General features: G+C 38.5%; 1 protein-coding gene across 1 annotated transcript in view; it reads left to right on the top strand.

The window, feature by feature from the left end:
- The window catches only part of LOC111144527 (vascular endothelial growth factor C), a 101,828-nt gene extending 88,775 nt beyond the window's left edge, over window positions 1–13,053 (top strand). The window contains exons 5-7 of the mRNA XM_022498847.1: window positions 8,612–8,718; window positions 9,030–9,363; window positions 12,549–13,053. Coding sequence (XP_022354555.1) covers window positions 8,612–8,718; window positions 9,030–9,363; window positions 12,549–12,663 — 556 coding nt within the window. The 3' untranslated portion in view covers window positions 12,664–13,053. The remainder of the gene's footprint in view (window positions 1–8,611; window positions 8,719–9,029; window positions 9,364–12,548) is intronic.
- The last annotated feature ends 5,370 nt before the right edge of the window (window positions 13,054–18,423 follow it).

The raw sequence follows: 18,423 nt of genomic DNA, 5'->3' as shown, positions 1-18,423 counted from the left end.
CAGAAAGCCCAGCACTTGGGGGCTGCGTGTGTGGGAGAACACGGAGGCAGAAGTTAAGGATGAAAGTGCACGGATGATACAAGGATGGAACGCATGTTCACAGGGAGAATGGGCTGGAAACAGGGAATTTGGTTTGAATATACATATTGGTGTCTGTGGTGTCTGTAAGAAATCAAAGTGAAATGTTCCGTAGGCAGTGGGATCTGGAGCTGTCCCAAGGTGGGCACGCTTCTTCGGTAGCTACCGGCATGAAGCTGGTCGAGCACTGGAAGAGATGAACCCACAAGGAAAATAGAGACCGTAAAAAGAGAAGCAGCAGCGGACACTGTGGGGATGATCGCTACTTAAGAAACTGGGAGAAACAGTGCTCTGCGCCAGAGACTTAAGAACAGCCAGAAAAATTAAGACTAATAAAGGTTTATTATGAAATCCAAAGGAGATTGCAAAAACCAGTAATTCAAAGAAGGAAGTGGTGGGATGATCAAGAATTAGGTCAAACTCAAGAATGACCAGGACTGACTCCATTATTGGAAGGACAAAAAGTGGAGATAACGTGTTTATTTATTGATATCCCACGTTGCGCAACAGTCTTGAGAAAGAGGCAGAGGAAACAAGAAGGTGAATTCTGAAGGTGAAATTCTCAATTATTACATGAGAAACCAAATCAGAGGGATTAAGTCATTTTCCCCACCATCACCCAACTGAGAGGAGCAAACCAGAGATTCAGACTAAATTTGGAGCTAATCCATTCCTCTGGGAATCCAGTCATTACTGCATTTTTAACTTTTTTAAATTTCAAAAGAAATCTCCAAATAAATACTAAAGGGCAAGGAAAAAAAAACCTCACAAATCGATATATCCTTCCATATTGTTGGATATGGATATATCCTTCCATATGTTGACTTGAAATTCAACAAATATTTTGTCATATTCACTTAAGATACAACCCAAAGCCCCAGTCACCATTCTGCATCCTCTGTTCCCAGAGGTAACCACTGCCTGGAAATTGTATACTCATTCATGCTCTTCCATTTTTATGGCATACGGATGTATTAACATAGGAAAAAATAATGTATAATACAGCTTTGTGTAAAATATTTGTTAAAATGGTGACATTACTTTTTTCTCTCAATGGTATGTGTTAGACATGTAATCATCATTTTGAGGTCTATAGGCCTGGCTTGTTCATTACATATATGTATGATATTCCATTGTATGAATGAATGAATGAGTGCGTGAATGTTCGTGCTTATTCTATGACACCTACTATAGGGGAGGCACTATGCTACTTATTAGGAAGAGAGTAAAATCAAAAGAGAGAGATGTCACCTTTCATAGCCAAGTGCCTTGAAGTGAGTTTTACCCACGGGCAAATATATTAGTCAGTTGGGTTCTCACTGACAATGTCCCATAGGGTTCCTCAAGGAAATAGCACATTCTGGGGACAATGGATAGACCAGAATAATTTATTTGGGTCTTAATTGGTGAAGGCCAGAGGAGACTAAATTAAAAAGGCAATGCTAAGACTGTGCTCCAGAAGCACCAGCCTGAAGAGTTTCACCTTTTCTGTAGAGGGACTGGTGTAGCGTGGGGAGTTTTTTGGTAGAGGAATGACAAGACTGTGCTCAGCAGAGCCAGGGTACCTTGAATTTTTTTTAATGATAATAAATAGAAACCATGGGTGATTTCAGCCTGATAAAGAGGTTACATCAGTCTTTGGGGGAGAGGCCTGGTGTGGTGAGAGAGGAAAAGAAGGGGTGAAAAAAGATGAGAACATGGAAAAACCTAGCCTGAAGGCTCATTTGTTTTTATTTGTTTACTGGTTTTCATTTCTTTTACAAAAATGTCAACATTGCTTACTAAGACACCAACTAAAACATACTTGCTTCTAAGAAGTTTGAGTTATTTGGGCTTATTAAGGAAAATTTCATTTGTGTGAGAAGTCATCTCTTCTCCAAGGAACACAGTAGATTTATGTCCCTGGCAACCTTTGAAGTAGAACTTGAGTGCTCAGTGTCTTTGTTAATCTGTAACAGATCCTCGGTCCGAATGCTTAGAAGCTTGAATATCCATGAGGTTTTCTTCTCATTTTACTGTTCTTCTTTTCTTCTAATTTTAAGATCATATGTTGTTGCTTCACCAAAAATAGAGATAGAATAGCGTGATACATTTAATAAACTGCATCAGAGCAGAAATGCAGAGGTAACACATCTGCCAATTAAACCGTGACATAGTCTTGTGCTGATTGATCAGAAATAAATACTTTTCCAGTACTTTAAAAGATGCATCTGTATTCTGCCCTGAAAATACCCCCTTTCTAGGTTGAAAACCCCCATGATACTATACAGTTATTTTTGAACTTTTATTTTCATATCTGTTTATCCTTTTATTTTTTTTATTTTCAGCATAACAGTATTGTTTTTGCACCACACCCAGTGCTATCCTTTTTTTTTTTTTTTTAACAAAGTTCATTATTATCTAAACATTACCTAATGCCTTCAAATGACTACCTATTGATATGAATTCACCCATGGAGCTCAAATAAGAGTCTCTAGACCCTGGAAGGTATTTTTTTTTCTAAAAGGAGCTAACTGTGCTGTCCAGTATTCCTTCCCTTGGACCCTCTAGTTTCTGCCTTCTAAGAGAGAACAGCTGGAAGCGCAGCATTCCTGTGACTTGCCGACTGACTGGTAGACATTAAGCAAAAGGTCTGTGGCTGAGAATATTCCAGTAGTGTATCCTCTGCTCTGAGGCTGTGACTGCATTGTCACCCAGAGGCGGGAACTATTAGATCAAAGAGTTTGCCAACATAATGTCAAGTTCAACTAAAATGCACTGATAATGATTTTTAAGAAATGTCTACGTTAGACCAAATCTATCAGTCATTTTCTAAGTATTTTTGATAGACCTTTTAAAGCAGTTTTCGGCTTATAGAAAAAATTGAGCAAAAAGTACAAAGAATTCCCATGTACCTCTTACCCTCCTTCCCCAGATTCCCCTAACACCTTGCCTTAGAGAGTCAAGTGTATTCAAGGGCCATACTTGAGGAACTCAAGATGAACACAGCAATTCAAAGGCCTTGGGAATAAAACCGTTGAAGTATTTTACCTAGGGCTCTGTGGCTCTAATAATGAAAGAAAACATTGCCGTTCCGGCTGCTATTCTGACAACTGTCTTGGGCCAGAGGGTCTGGATGGATATTCTTTCAAAATATAATTACAGGTTTGAGTGACTGTCAATCACAGTGGGTGAAAGTTCAGATGACATCAACAGTCGGCATTTAGGGAATCAAAAATGTACTCGGATATTTATCGACATTATTAACATGGTCAGAGTCCACCCCCACACCCTGCCCCTGTATAGGTTTTCTTAATGGAATATAGATCATCTTACTGAATAGATCATTGAATGATATGAAGATGCTTAGAAGGGATGTATGAGCGCTCACGTTACTTGCCTTCATACTAGTATCACTGATCACATTCCACATTTAGGGAGACTTAAGGCAGGCTAGCTATTTGAGGAGCATGACTCTGTACTACAGATACCAATGATCAGCAGAATTTTAATCAGCTCGGTGGTTGTGGAGACACCTTATGAAAAGAGATGCCAATGAGAGCATTCGATTAATAGCACAGTTTGTGTCCACAGAAAGAATTTGCTTTTTTAAAAAGCCATTGAGTGCTATGAGTTGAATTTGTATTCAATTAATGTTGACATTTATTTTGAATGATCTATGAAATATTTTAAGAGATATTTAGTAAAGTGGATCAAAAGTAGTTAAATAAATCCAGATGAAGAGGGTTTTTTTCACTGAGAAATATATTACAAGCTATATTACATTTAACTAAGTGCTTACTAATGCCAAACAAAACGTAGAAGTGTGTCTGTGTTCCTTAAATATGGATTAGGGGAGTCAGAGAATTTCCAAGCATGTAGAAACTCTAGTGCCAAAGTGTAGAGATGATGAAAGAACCCAAACAGCACGATGGACAAAACAGCCTGCTACAGTGTCCAGAGCACAGGAGCTAACAACTCTTACCCAGTATGTAGTGTTTAATCACACGGAACATACTAGTCTTTCAAAATTTCAAAAGATAAATGGTGAGATAAGAATCATTTTAATCATTAAATCATTCTTGAACCATATGCCCTTAAGTTTTTGTCCTCTAGTTCTAACTAGCAACAGTTACCTAACCAGTTGAGTGAAGTAATGAAATAATTCTTAGAAAAGCATCTTTTTCCTTCGTAAGTATTATAAACAGGATTGTGGTTGTGTTTGCTGGGGAGGGATGGGAAATGCCTACTGGAAACTTTATTTACATGTGATTCTCAACACAGATCTACTTTACAAATAATTGCATAGTCATTGGCTTTGCAGACAAATGCCTCTTTGGATCAGTATTTTATAAAGACGGTATACAAAAATAATTTCTTTGAAAGTCTTAATATGTTCACACTAATATTCGGAACTTGAAGAAAAATTTCAATAGGATAAAAATGCTTTGGAGATGAAGATATGTAGGAGATAAGTAAATTGTGCTACCTTCTATCCACATTAAAAACATTTTCTTTCATTCTAAGATACTGTTCTGGAAATGTCTTTTTTTTTGCATGAGAATATTTATGCTAAGAACTTGCCTTTCACTTTTAGAGTAGGGAACCTCATTTAGTAATTATGAAAATGCATCCTATGTAAATATATGTATCCTTCATTAAATGGTATCTAGCAAGACTTCAAATTTCAGCATTAAAATATGTTAACATTGATAAGTAGTTGTTTCTTAATTTTGGCAAAGCTTCTACAGTGATGTTTTTCTAGAAATTTAAATTATGTTTTAAGAATCTTAGAAATTAAAATATTTGGTTCACCTTGAACAAAGCATAATTAGTCCATAATATAAAGTTCATGTTGACAAAAACACTTCAGGTATAACAACTGAAATTGTTACTCTGAAGGCCATATTTTTATTCAGTGTGCATGTGCAAAACCAAAAGAGCTGGTGTAGCCAGATCCTAGGGGATTACTGAATGCTGTAAAACTAGGCACTAGATACCTTGTGGTTTTGTAGGACAATTTCAGAAATGCATTCGTTCATCTGTTTCTACACAAAGTCCATATTTTTGGATTTATCTTTTTAAGGATGTGAGATATTACAGAACTCTTTCTTTTCCCTCACAACATGAGAAATAGGACATGATTTTCCTATCCCTTTAGGCTGAACAATTTTGTAGACCGACTTTCACTTCAGTACAAAGACATTAGCATGTTCTCCTGCAGTTAAAGACCTCAGGATGGACCAGTCTCACTTAGGCTAGTGATTGAGGTCATTCTTGACACTTTTTCCCATGAAAATAAGTAGCTTAGATATGCTTATCAACTTCAACGACTGTAACTAAGAGGCAGACACACTGGACATTGCTACCATACACACACACAGACATACACCACAGGTGGGACGGGGAGGTTATATGTGTGAGGGCATATACATGCCTGTTTATATGTGCGTATAACAAAAACATATGCACAAAGAAAACTGAAGTGTCACTGCAGAAAGCGATCCATATCATATGCATTCCAGCAGTTTTTATTACATGTCATTCTTTGAGTTTACAAGTGCATTTCCCAACCCTTATCATTGATTTCGTGATCCACTGATGGGTTACAAGTAACAACTGGAAGAACACTGGCTGAGGTAATGGCAGAAGAAATCACATATTGGCAAAATGATCTCGCCCTTTTGCAGCCACCATAGGCCTGTGCCCTCCTGATTACAGCAGGGGAGTGTGTCACTTAAATCATGTGTGTATCAACCTTGCAACACAGCCCAAACGGATCTACCTTCATTTATGGAAGAGTGGTCTGAGTTGCATTCGGCCAGGATTGACTGCATTACTATTATATAACTAAACCTAACAGCATCTTATTTGATGGAAGGGACTAAAGCTTTGGATAGGAGGTAAATGGAAAAAAAAAACAACAACAACAATGATACTGTTTTTGGAGAATTGATAAGTACTGTCTAAATTTTTTGTGGAACAATGCACATTAATGATTAACCAAGAAAACAGTAATGACCAAAATATGTGGTAAGTAAAGACTTGCTCTTGGGAATACATAAAATTATTAGGGAGGTATAACGTTCCCCAAGGCACAAAGCTAACTGGAAAAACAAGGTTTAGAAGAGCATGTAAGGGAGGCTATCTTTGGGATAACAGAATGGGAAAAATATATACATATGTACATATTTTTTTATTTATAAAAAGAAACACTAAAAACATAAACCAAAAAATGCAAAAAGGATCAGCCTGCTGAGGACATGGATCAGAATGAACTCCTCTGAATGTATATTTTCTCATAATTTTAACTGAAATCACATAAATTTTCAAAAAATTATAAAGAAAAAAGCATATGATATATGCAGGAGACAAATATCTTACTATTATATATAGGCATACTTAATATATACTTAAGCAAATATAAAGATTGTTAGGAACAAAAATTTTAATGGAAGTTATTAGTATGAAGTCAAGAAGTAAGTTTAAAACCCGGTAATGTTAAATTACATTTGGAAATCGCACTATGTTTTTTTTTCCTCCTAAAACTATGTACAGGTATCTCTTACTTAAGATCAGTAGCCTATTTTCAAAAATATACATTCCAAACAAATTTGTACTGTCTTAAATGGGAAGAATTAAACCCCAAACATAACAAATTTCCTACAAGGAGCTTAAACACAATACCCGTAGAAAAGTAATATACTACTGTGATAGGATCTAAAAAGCTCAAACACTGTTTCTTTGATCATCCAGCAATTTCTATGCTTGTTAACACATGGCTACTTTATGTGTGATTACTTGGATTATTTGCATGCTGAGTGAGAAATTATCAGCTTATGATATGGGACAGCAAATAACACACAGTATTCAAAAACTTGTTAAAAAATCAAAAATAAATTCAAGAAAACTTTCCATAATAGACTGTCTTCATCAGACTGAAGACATGGTCCTTGAAGAATGTTACAAGGGAGGAGGGATAAGGGGAAGACAGTCATTGCAACTCTTGGTTCTGTGGAGAGGTGTGGGAGGGCATTTTAGGCAAATTCTCCCACTGAGTGGGACAAGTAGAGACTCTCTGGGTCTGAGAGCTGCTATAGAGACTGCTGAGTGGGAGAAAGTCCATAAATCCTCAGGGGCAGTTGTCAAGGGAAAAGTGGTTACCACCTGTAGATGTGCTTACACTGTTCAAAAAGTCCTTCCCGGGGTGCTATACGAGACATCAGGCGGGTTTCTAAAGGCATGTCATTGCGTCATCACATAGTAAGAGTCTAGAACTTTTCTCAGCAATATCCAAAGCACATGACCTGTTTGTTTACACTTGGTTCACCTGTTAAGAGGTCTGCACACGACTGTTCTGTTCTCCCAGCCTGGCCTGTAACTCAGCACTCTTCCCTCACATACTGTTCACGATACTGAGCGTGAAAGATAGAATTATTTCCCCTGCACCAACCTCAGTTGAAAAATAAGGTAGTGAGAGGTGTATAGATACTCTGTAAGGATATTAAGAGCCCAGAATTCTAATGGGTAACCATCAACGAAGAAGACCTTCCATGGGATACATGTGCATTTCGTAGCTCTGCGCCCTGAAAAGGTTAAGTAGTCATGTAAGCTGTTGGCATGAGCAAACCTAATCCCAAGTGGCATTTCCCAACAGAGAACGAGGGCTTCTTGAAGGAACGGCTGATTCTAGGTGTAGAGGAGACAATGGGCAAGATGAATTTGCGACATCTGCTCACCCAGGGGACAGAGAAGGCTGTCCTCTACAAGGCTCATTTCATACAGGCGCCAGCAGCCGGACGGCTGGAGCAGAGGAGCACTTGGTGTACTGGATGGAAGCCCATATGTTCATAACTTTTACTAAAACAGATAAAGAGAATGTAAGAGGAGAGAGGAAGGGAGAGAAAACTAGAGCAGCAGTAAGATCAAGCACGGGCTTTGATGCCCTTCTGGTGCAGTGTCGAGTGGAAATTTTGGAACAGTAGACCCTTCATAGTTATAGGTATCTCTGGTTCAGGAATAAGTCAGGAAAGGTAAAGTACAAAGAGGTTTCCTGTAGACTTGTTTAGAAGAGCCACAGACTGGAAGCAGTTTCAACAGTGACCAACAGGACATTATTACTCATTCATTTCATGGAGGGCTATGTACCACTAACAAGCAGGACATTCTGCAAAGAACTACGAAGATATCCACAATGTATTGTTTAGTGGAAGAAGGAAACTTCAGAGTAATGTAAGAGGCTTATCCCGTTTTTTTTGCACCAACTAAAACCACCATGTGATTATACAAATAAATGTATCTGCCTTAACAAGATCAAAGTGTGTAGTGATCTAGACCATACCACTAAGTGGTCACCTCTGGGATTAGAACTTGGCCACATATGTGGGGGAGGAAGATACTCGGAGAGGGAACTTTGACATTTCATTTCAGATATCCTCGCATCCCTTTAAAGCTTTTTCACAGGCATGTACCGGCTTTGTAACACACAGGGAAGAAAGGAGAGGATGCCTTCCGTGGACCAGTTAGACCGCTAACTCATCTGTCTCTCCCCAAGGTGCCAAGCTGCAAACAAGACTTGCCCCACAGACTACATCTGGAATAATCACCTCTGCAGATGCCTGGCTCAGCAAGATTTCATTTTTTCCTCAAATTCTGGAGATGGTAAGCAGAATCTTGTTTATTTATTTATTTTAAGCAGAATGATACTTTAAAGACAAAATGCCAAGTACCTCTAGTTTGGTTAACATTTTAGTATTAAAACCACATGTACACTATTCTGATGATCACTGGAATAACAGACTACCAGAGAGGACGCTGTCTACTTGACGTTGGTATTGTTTTGAACTTCCTTGTAAAGGGACAGACCCATGTTTGTGCACGCCCTTTAATGAAAAACATAGAGACCTTTTCAGTGCTTTTAATTGTTTCACACCAGTAAGGTGTACTGAAGGTGTCTAACTGTGTTTGTCTAGACTCTGCAGATGGATTCCATGACATCTGTGGACCCAACAAGGAGCTCGACGAAGAAACGTGTCAGTGTGTCTGCAAAGGGGGGCTCCAGCCTTCCAGCTGTGGACCCCACAAAGAACTAGACAGAAACTCGTGCCAGTGTGTCTGTAAAAACAAACTTTTACCCAGCTCCTGTGGGGCCAACAGGGAATTTGACGAAACCACATGCCAGTGCGTATGCAGAAGAACCTGCCCAAGACATCAACCCCTAAACCCTGGAAAATGTGCCTGTGAATGTACAGAAAATTCACAGAAATGCCTCTTAAAAGGAAAGAAATTTCAACATCAAACATGCAGGTAAGAAATCTTCGTAAAGTGTATTCCTTTCTCTTACTGAGGACAGTTTCCTGAACCAAAATGGCGGAGCCTTTTTAGAATGAGACCCATCAGTTCTGGAACATGAATTGTGTTATTTTCTAACCGAAATTTCCTTGAGACTGTGTTTGCTCCTGAAAGGAGCCCTGGGAATCAAAGCCAGATCCAAGCCCAGAATGTACTCCTATTGCTCATCCCAGAGGCTGAGTTTGAGGCGGTGGTGCTCACATGGGCTGGGAGACAGATGCACAGGACAGTTGCTTGAGGAGGATTTCCAGAACATACAGACATGGCATCCCTGCCTCCACCAAAACTTATGATGCCATCGTAATATAAGACAGCTGTTCCAAGTGCAGAAAATTTTATGAAAAATTTACAGAGGATGGGAGAGTGCCACTAAATATAGAATTGTATCTAGAAAAATATTTAAGTATGTAGTGGAATTAGAGAAATAAATTGTATTGTTAAAGATTACTCAAGACGCATTCCTGAAATGTCGATTCTGCCCCCTTCTTCACCAAGAAAAACAAAATGAGACTGTTGGAGTCAAACACTTTCAGTGTTACTCCCTGAACGACTTCCTCTTTAATCGGACGGTGAGGTGGGCTGTTTGGGCCGGCTCTGTGATTTGGGCATTTCCTTCAGCACAGCTCCACTAGACAGGCCTTCTCTCTCCCATACGTTTGACATCTTTAACTACTTCTCTTTCCCCTTAATTTATGAGAGTTCCTAAACTTTTGTTTAGGTGCTGAACACACTTTGGCAGTGAAGCTTTGTCCTCTTCAGAGTCGCTCCAGGATCCAGGCACTCAGCCTTTGCGTTCCCCCCCTTTCTTCTCTCATTTATCCAACCAGCTGTGACCCAGGTTAGGCCCTAGAATGCCAGGTTAACGTGCTAGTCAAGGGTTAGTAGACTCCACAGCCAAATCCAGTGGGCAAGTTTGGTCTTCATGTAACCTGTCTTTTCTGTTCCTTTTCTTGAAGCCCCCCGCTCTTTGTTTTGGCGGACATAACTTTTCCTTCTCTGGCTGCCCTTCCAGTTTTCAGACGGGTCTGTGCCTCATCGCCTCCACTGGGCTCTCTTCTTCCAAGCTCAGTCTTTAGAGATGGCGGTGATGCCCATGCAGCGGCGGACCACTCACAGGACTTGAGACTTTAATTTCATTTATTTACAGTTTTGTACCTTCATTAATGTTCATAACCTTTCCCCAGTAAATAAAATGTCCATCTTTTTAATCCTCATGAGTTTTGTGCTCCTATTTTAATTTCTATCTCTAATGATCCATCCATACTAACATTTTAGCCATTGCATAAGGGAACTTCCCTGAATCTAGGTTCACTCAGAAGGGTTCAGTATACAAATTGGTTTAATAATCTTTGGTAAGATTAGTATCTATATAGTACTCTGCATTTTCGAAATAACTTTCTGGTAGTTAGAGTAGGGATATGCAAGAAAAATTGGAATACAGTTGTTGCTCAAAATACTCCAAAAAGGAGGGGCACCTGAGTGGCTCAGTTGGTTAAGCCTCTGCCTTTGGCTCAGGTCATGATTCCAGGGTCCTGAGATCGAGCCCTCCATCAGGCTCCCTGCTCAGCAGGAAGCCTGCTTCTCCCTCTACCACTCCCCGTTTGTGTTCCCTCTTTTACTTTGTCTTCTCTCTCTGTCAAATAAATAAATAAAATCTTATATATATATATATATATATATATATATATATATATATACACACACATACATGTATATATATATATATATATGTGTGTGTGTATATATATATACATGTATATATATATATATATATAGAATATATATATATATATATGTATATATTCTAAAAAGGAAACAAAAGGATCTCTATAAGGTACTCTGAAGCAATAATGAAAGAAAAAGCCGTCATCCATGAGATACCTGATTTTTTGCTTACATAAGACTAACCAGCCATATTTTTCTACAGAATTCTTATATTAAGAGAAAAGATTTTGATCTTTGTATTTCTCCTAATAGTATACATTGCTTCATGAAGACTTTCTATTTACTGAAACTCTTCCTGTGTTCATTTTTCTAAGGATATACTTCCAGGTTTACATATATATTGAAACAAAAAAGGTAATTTAATATTTTGAAAATATGTACACTCATTTTCTCTTAATATTTATTCCAGAAGTGGGGGAGGGGGCAGATTATGTATTTTTTGTCCACTGCCTTAAATCAGCAACTTTCATTGATGATTAAGAATTGCATCTTTTTAGTAAAGGAATGCCAGAAGTCTTCTAATAATGCATCTGTACTTAGAAGTAAAAAAAAAAAAAAAAAAAATAGTAACATTTTAACTAGATACACCTTCTTTTCTACTAGAGCACAAGAAATGAAACTTCAGACTCACATTGGCAGTTTCTCTATAGTGCGCTTTTGATTTCCCTGCCGGGTCATCCTGCATTGCTCCCTGGACACCAAGCCCCTTCTCGCACTGGACACGCTCACACTCCCACAGCTTCTTCAAAGACAGCTCCTGCTTGCGGAAGCAATGGGGCTGTTTGATCATGTCCTTTCACCACTGCTGGAAGCTGGAAGTCTAGGGTACAAAGAGAGGGGTGCCCAGAACAGGCACTCTCTCTCTCCCACCCCCCCAGACCACCTTCTTCTCACCTGCAGCCCAGGTGGAGAGGAAGAGGGGACCACCCTGGCTCAACCACCTGCCTGCCCAGCAGAGGGACGGGGTGGGGGTGGGCACCCCCGCAGAGGACCACATCCTGCCAGCATGGCTGGACTTCCATACAGGTCTGGGTTCCATGCAAGTCCCAGACGCTTGCAGACTCTGCCATGCTGCTACGCTCACACCACATCGGTAGACCTTGCACACTCACTTTCACAGTTTCTGTTTTATGTTCCTTTCATCCTCAAAGCAGAGAGCACTTCAAAAGAACTAAAGCTCACGTCATCTCAAGTCTCCCATCTGTTCTATCAGCAAGACTGCTTTTAGGCTTTTCCATTCCTCCTAAATTTTGTAATTCTCAGCACAAACTTCAATAAGACATAAACCTAAGAATAATTTTATGATAAAATGAGTAACTTTGTTCTTGTTTTAAATTTAGGGAAACAACTGTGTTTGTAGCGTAATGAACTCATTGCTTTGGCCTTTAACAAAAACGTGTTCCTCATTTTCCTAGTTGTTACAGAAGACCGTGTGCAAATCGACCGAAGCATTGTGACCAAGGACTTCTATTTAGTGAAGAAGTATGTCGCTGTGTCCCTTCATACTGGAAAAGACCACATATGAATTAAGACTGTACTATTTTCCAGTTTGTCAGTTTTCTCTCTTGGAAAACTGTGTTGCCACATTAGAACTGTCTGTGAACAGAGAGACCTTTTGGGGCCATGGAGACAAAGACAGAAGTCAGCGTTTGCTGACCCGTGTGGATAACTTTACAGAAACAGACTGGAGCTCATCTGCAAAAGACCTCTTTTAATGACTGGTTTTTCTGCCAATGACCAGACAGCTGAGGTTTTTCTCTTGTGATTTAAAAAAAAAAAAAAAAAATGACTATATAATTTATTTCCACTAAAAATATTGTTTCTGCATTCATTTTTATAGCAATAACAATTGGTAAAGCTCACTGTGATCAATATTTTTATATCATGCAAAATGTTTAAAATAAAATGAAAGTTGTATTATAAACTGGTAAGATCAGTCCATTACTATCTTCCACAATAAGCAAAACTTGATGATATGAAAACATTCATCTCCTCCTGCCCTTCCTCCTTTCCTCCAACCAGATGTCAGATTTTGACTATTAGGAAAAAGTGTGATCCTAAGAGAGAAAGTTCCAGAGGGACAACAGTTGCTATTACATTTTATTGAAATTCATCTCTGAATAAATATAATGATTATAAATGTTTTAGCACATGACACTTTGAAATTTATAAACAAGGGAGTCAATATGGAACATAGCTTATAAGTTCATCTGCTTAGCATGACCACGTAATGGAAATTATTCAGTGCCCTGGGATCATTCAGACTCATCACTTGATTTAATATCCCTCAGTATAAATTAAGATGGTTTAAGGTATTTTACTCAAAAAGAATCCTTCCCAGTATTTAAATCCCTCTGGCCACCTGAAATACTTCTTGTGAGCTGAATACTTTTCGTGAGCTCCTAGCCAGCACATGTAAAATAAACTGGAAATCATGTTTAATTGCTCTTACAGGTTAAAAAGGAAACATTTCAGTAACTCAATTGAAGTGCTTGTCTCATGTTTAAAAGGGCATCATGCTGAAATACTTTCCTCTGGGAACAAATATTTTGCCTGCATAAATACAACCATATGAGTGGTTTGCTTATTGATAGAGGATTACTTGCTGGTACGATCCAGCTGCTAGCAAAGAAGAATGCGTAAGTACCAGCAAGACATACAAAGACACAGCTACAGCAACACATAAACACAGTAAGTCCTGAAAGGAGAAGAAAATTCTAGAGAGCTATATAAAGATGAGCTTCTTAAAGCTTGCAAATATAGCAAAAGCATTTTTACATGGTATAGGTGACTACTCAGAATATTAGTATCCATGTTTTGCCGTAAGATAGTTTTCTTTACAAATATTTTAAAAGACCGATGGCTTAAATATGCCCTGAGTGTTTTCAGTATTGACTTTCTTTTTTTACATTTTAAAAAATCAATTTTAGGGGCGCCTGGGTGTCTCAGTGGGTTAAGCCTCTGCCTTCGGCTCAGGTCATGGTCTCAGGGTCCTGGGATCGATCGAGCCCCGCATTGGGCTCTCTGCTCAGCAAGAGCCTGCTTCCCTCTCCCCCTCTGCCTGCCTCTCTGCCTACTTGTGATCTCTCTAATAAATAAATAAAATCTTTAAGTAAATAATCAATTTTATTGAGGTATAATTTACATGGAGTAATATGCATACATTTTGCGTATAGAGTTTGGTAAGTTTTGCCAGATATATACCCTCTGTGTAACCACCACTGAATCAAGGTACAGACATTGTTATCACCCTAGGAAATTTCCTCGTACTCCTTTGCAGTCAGTCCCTCACTCCTTGAGGCAAGCTCTGATTCAATTTCTATCACCCAAGATTAGTTTTGCCAGTGTGAGAACCTCACAGAAATGGAATCATATATGTCCTCTCAGGTACTTGTATTCTTTGACACAGAAGCCACTTTGACTCAGTGTTTTCGATATTCATTCCTATGTTTGCATTCACCAGTATGTTTTTCTTTTTAAGTGTTGTTCTTTTTTCCCCATTTCTTATTTTATTTATTTTTTTCCTTTTTTAAATTAACATATAATCTATTATTTGTTTCAGGGGTACAGGTCTGTGAGTCATCAGTCTTACACAATTCACAGCACTCACCATAGCACATACCCTCCCCAGGGTCCATGACCCAGTCAACCCAGCCCTCCTACCCGCCTCCATTCCAGCAACCCTCAGTTTGTTTCCTGCGATTGAGTCTTTTATAGTTTGTCTCCCTCTCTGGTTTCATCCATTTCATTTTTCCTCTCTTCCCCCATGACCTTCTGCCCTGTTTCTCAAATTCCACATATCAGCAAGATCATATGATAACTGTCTTTCTCTCATTGTCTTATTTCACTTAGCATAATACCCTCTAGTTCCATCCACGTCATCACAAATGGCACAATTTCCATTTTTGATGGCTGCATAACATTCTATTGTATATATACCCCACATCTTCTTTATCCATTCATCTGTCAATGGACATCTGGGCTCTTTCCATAGTTTGGCTATTGTGAGCATTACTCCTATAAACATTGGGGTGCACGTGCCCCATTCAGATCACTACATTTGTATCTTTGGGATAAGTACCCAGTAGTGCAATTGCTGGGTCATAGAGTAGCTCTATTTTCAACTTTTTGAGGAAGCTCCATACTATTGTGGCTGTACCAGCTTGCATTCCCACCAACAGTATAGGAGGGTTCCCCTTTCTCCACATCCTCGCCAGCATCTGTCGTTTCCTGACTTGTTAATTTTAGCCATTCTGACTGGTGTGAGGTGGTATCTCACTGTGATTTTGATTTGTATTTCCCTGATCCTGAGTGATGTTGAGCACTTTCATGTGTCTGTTGGCCATTTGGATGTCTTCTTTGCAGAAATGTCTGTTCAAGTCCTCTGCCCATTTCTTGATTGGATTATTTGTTCTTTGGGTATTGAGTTTAATAATTCTTTTAAAATAATGTTACACGTAATGTTTAGAGAAATCCAGTAATACGCTCTGTATAACTTCAACATCGAGTTTTAAAAGTCAGATTTTTCAAATATCGGGGGGAAAATGATCTTCTGAAATTCTCTCATTAAACATTTACAGACCATCTTCCTATTTTTTAGTGAGAATGGCTGAAGCTCTAGGCAGAAAATTTATGCACTGTAAATCCTATGTTCAAGCCATAGTCTAGGTCATTTTCAAACACAAGCACAGTAGAAAATAATAATAAGGAGAAGAACACAAAAGAAAAAAGATAACTAAATTTGACCAAAGCTACGGCTTTATCAATATGTCTCTATAAGAACTAACTCAGGGATGATTACCAAAGGAAAAGTGGAATCAAAATAATATCTTTCTACCTGGTGGGGAGGCATAGTCCCTAGGGCATAAACTGGTCACCAACTATGAAATTCAGTTGAGATTCAATTCAATCATTTTTCATCACATTTGAGCCAAGAATGTAAGCAAACAAACATCATATAATCTGTTATAGCAATCTGGTTAATCACTTTCAGTTTTGGTATTTGGGGAATATATTGATTTTTTAATCAAATTTAGGGGAAAAAATGTATTCTAAATTTCAAATCAGGCCCCTGAGGCCATGTGAGGAATATAAAACCTGGCACAATGACTACTATCAGCTTTAAAAAAATCTAAAGTATGTGTTGACAATTAGTTTCTTAGAATATATGGGTAAGCAAAAAAAAAAAAAAAAAAAAAAATCACTCGACCAAAAATCAGATCACGAAGCATGCCAGAAAAATAGCACTTAATTTGTCCCTGGAGATATAATAATTTTGGCCAAAATCAAAAGTAACATGAACAAAAACAATACATTGCCAGACATACTTATAAACAATTTTATGTGAACCATAAAAAAAAATCTCACTTCACTAAATTATAATATTTGAGATTCTGTGGTGCTAGTTTAGACTAGAGATAAGACTAAATAAGTATTTAGAATGTTAGCAAGCATGATTCAGCAAAAAGCTGAAGAAAAAAAAAAAAAAGAAAGAAAAATGCTGTGAGAATGTAAACTCTCCATTAGTCTTGACATACCAACCCAGCCAAATCTCAAGGATAAAGATGAGAAAACACAGGATGTCTCCAGGGACAGTTAATACACATATGGAAATCTTAAAAGTTTGTACACAGAATGTTAGGTCTAGAATACCAAATACTGTCCATTCAGTTTAAAAGACTAATGGAAAGGGGCGCCTGCCTGGTTCAGTCAGTAGAGCATGTGACTCTTGATCTTAGGGTTGTAAGTATGACCTCCATACTGGCTAGAGAGATTACTTACAAATAAAAAATATTTTTTAAAAAAGGCAATTGTGTAACATTTAGCTTCCAGATTTTGTTTCGTTTTGTTTTGGAAGGGGGTTTTAATTTGCTAACCGCTTGAGTGAAATAGATTCCATTATTAGATTTTCTAAAAATAGCCTTTGTCCTCATACAACTTATCCCAGAAGTCTAAGTGGTGACCTTGAGAGGCATTCACTGGCCTGCCCAGAAGGCACTTCTCTAAGGCAAGGACAAAGGGTCACAGGCTTCCTCTTACCCCTTTCCCAGGTCCCTGCTCCGCTCACAGTGGGGGAAAAGCAGACACATCAGGTCGGGGAGCTCATGCACAGCCTTCTTTAGCACCTTGCCAAAGCCCAGGAAACTCCTTGCTCCAGTGACTTCCATGTTCACTGAGTAGGTGCTGGGCAGAGAGCTGAGTAAGGACCTCTCGCCCTCACTTCACCTTCCTGACCGCACTCTCCCCCCAGATCTGGGCTTTCTCTGGCAGACTTTTCAAAGGCTGCTTTTTTAGGGACTTTACCTTTTGAACTGCAAATGAAAAGTACATTTAAAAAAGTCATTTCACTCTGCTACAGTGAAAGAACAGGAACAGGTCTCATTTTTATAGAGACGAATTCTAGAAAGTTCTGAATAAATCTAGTAGTGTCCCCTAAAAGGCAGAGCGTGTAACCAGAGAACAATCTAAGAAAGTCAGTGACATGTTTCATAAAGTAATTCTGACATTTTCTGTTCACGTTTGAAGTTTTAGTATATATTAAGGATATTTTATAAGTGGGGAACGATTACCTGGTAGCTTGTGGAAGTGCAAATGGGTGTGATGGTTTGAAAAATAAAAATTAAACCTAAGTTTCACGGCTTTCTTTTTTTCTCTTTGTTCCATAGTTTACAACTCATTGCCCTAAAAATCACGCTGTAACAGAAGGAGCACTGGATTAGGAATTAGGTGCCAGGTTTTTAGTCTTGCCTTTTCTGCTGTGCCCCTAAGCCAATCACCAACACCTTCTGGGTCTCAATTTCTTGCCCTATGGAAAGAGGGGCCTGAATTAAAATTGTGTATGCAGTCCCACCTCTGAAGCTGCAAAGTTTATAGTAAACTACATACAGAGGGGGCAAAACACACCCATAGAACATTTCTAAGAACTTCGGGGAAGCCCCATTCTTGAGATTAGTGACCCCATTAAGAGGAACACTTTTTTTTAATGTTTTTAAAAATATTTCTTAAATGTTTAGAAAGCTCTATTCTTGAAATCAGTGACCCCCTCCCCTTAAGAGGAAATTTTTTTAATGTTTCATGTATGAAATTACACATGAAAAATCCTGTCTCCCTCATGCCATAATTCTAATTCTCATTCTACTTAATTTCTAAGTAACTTAGATAGCTCAAAGCAGCATTCTTCCTGATTTCTTCATCTCAAAGGCAGTGACACATGGAGACTTTGGAAAGTCTCAACTGCTAGAAGGAGTAATTACCTTGAAAAAACAAAACTGAGCAATTCACCACCAGAAA

This window comes from Enhydra lutris, unplaced genomic scaffold (genome assembly GCF_002288905.1).
Source record: "Enhydra lutris kenyoni isolate GAN:26980312 unplaced genomic scaffold, ASM228890v2 scaffoldscaffold11, whole genome shotgun sequence".
In the NCBI taxonomy this organism is placed as follows: Eukaryota; Metazoa; Chordata; class Mammalia; order Carnivora; family Mustelidae; genus Enhydra; species Enhydra lutris.
This window is presented reverse-complemented; position numbering and strand designations above follow the sequence as displayed.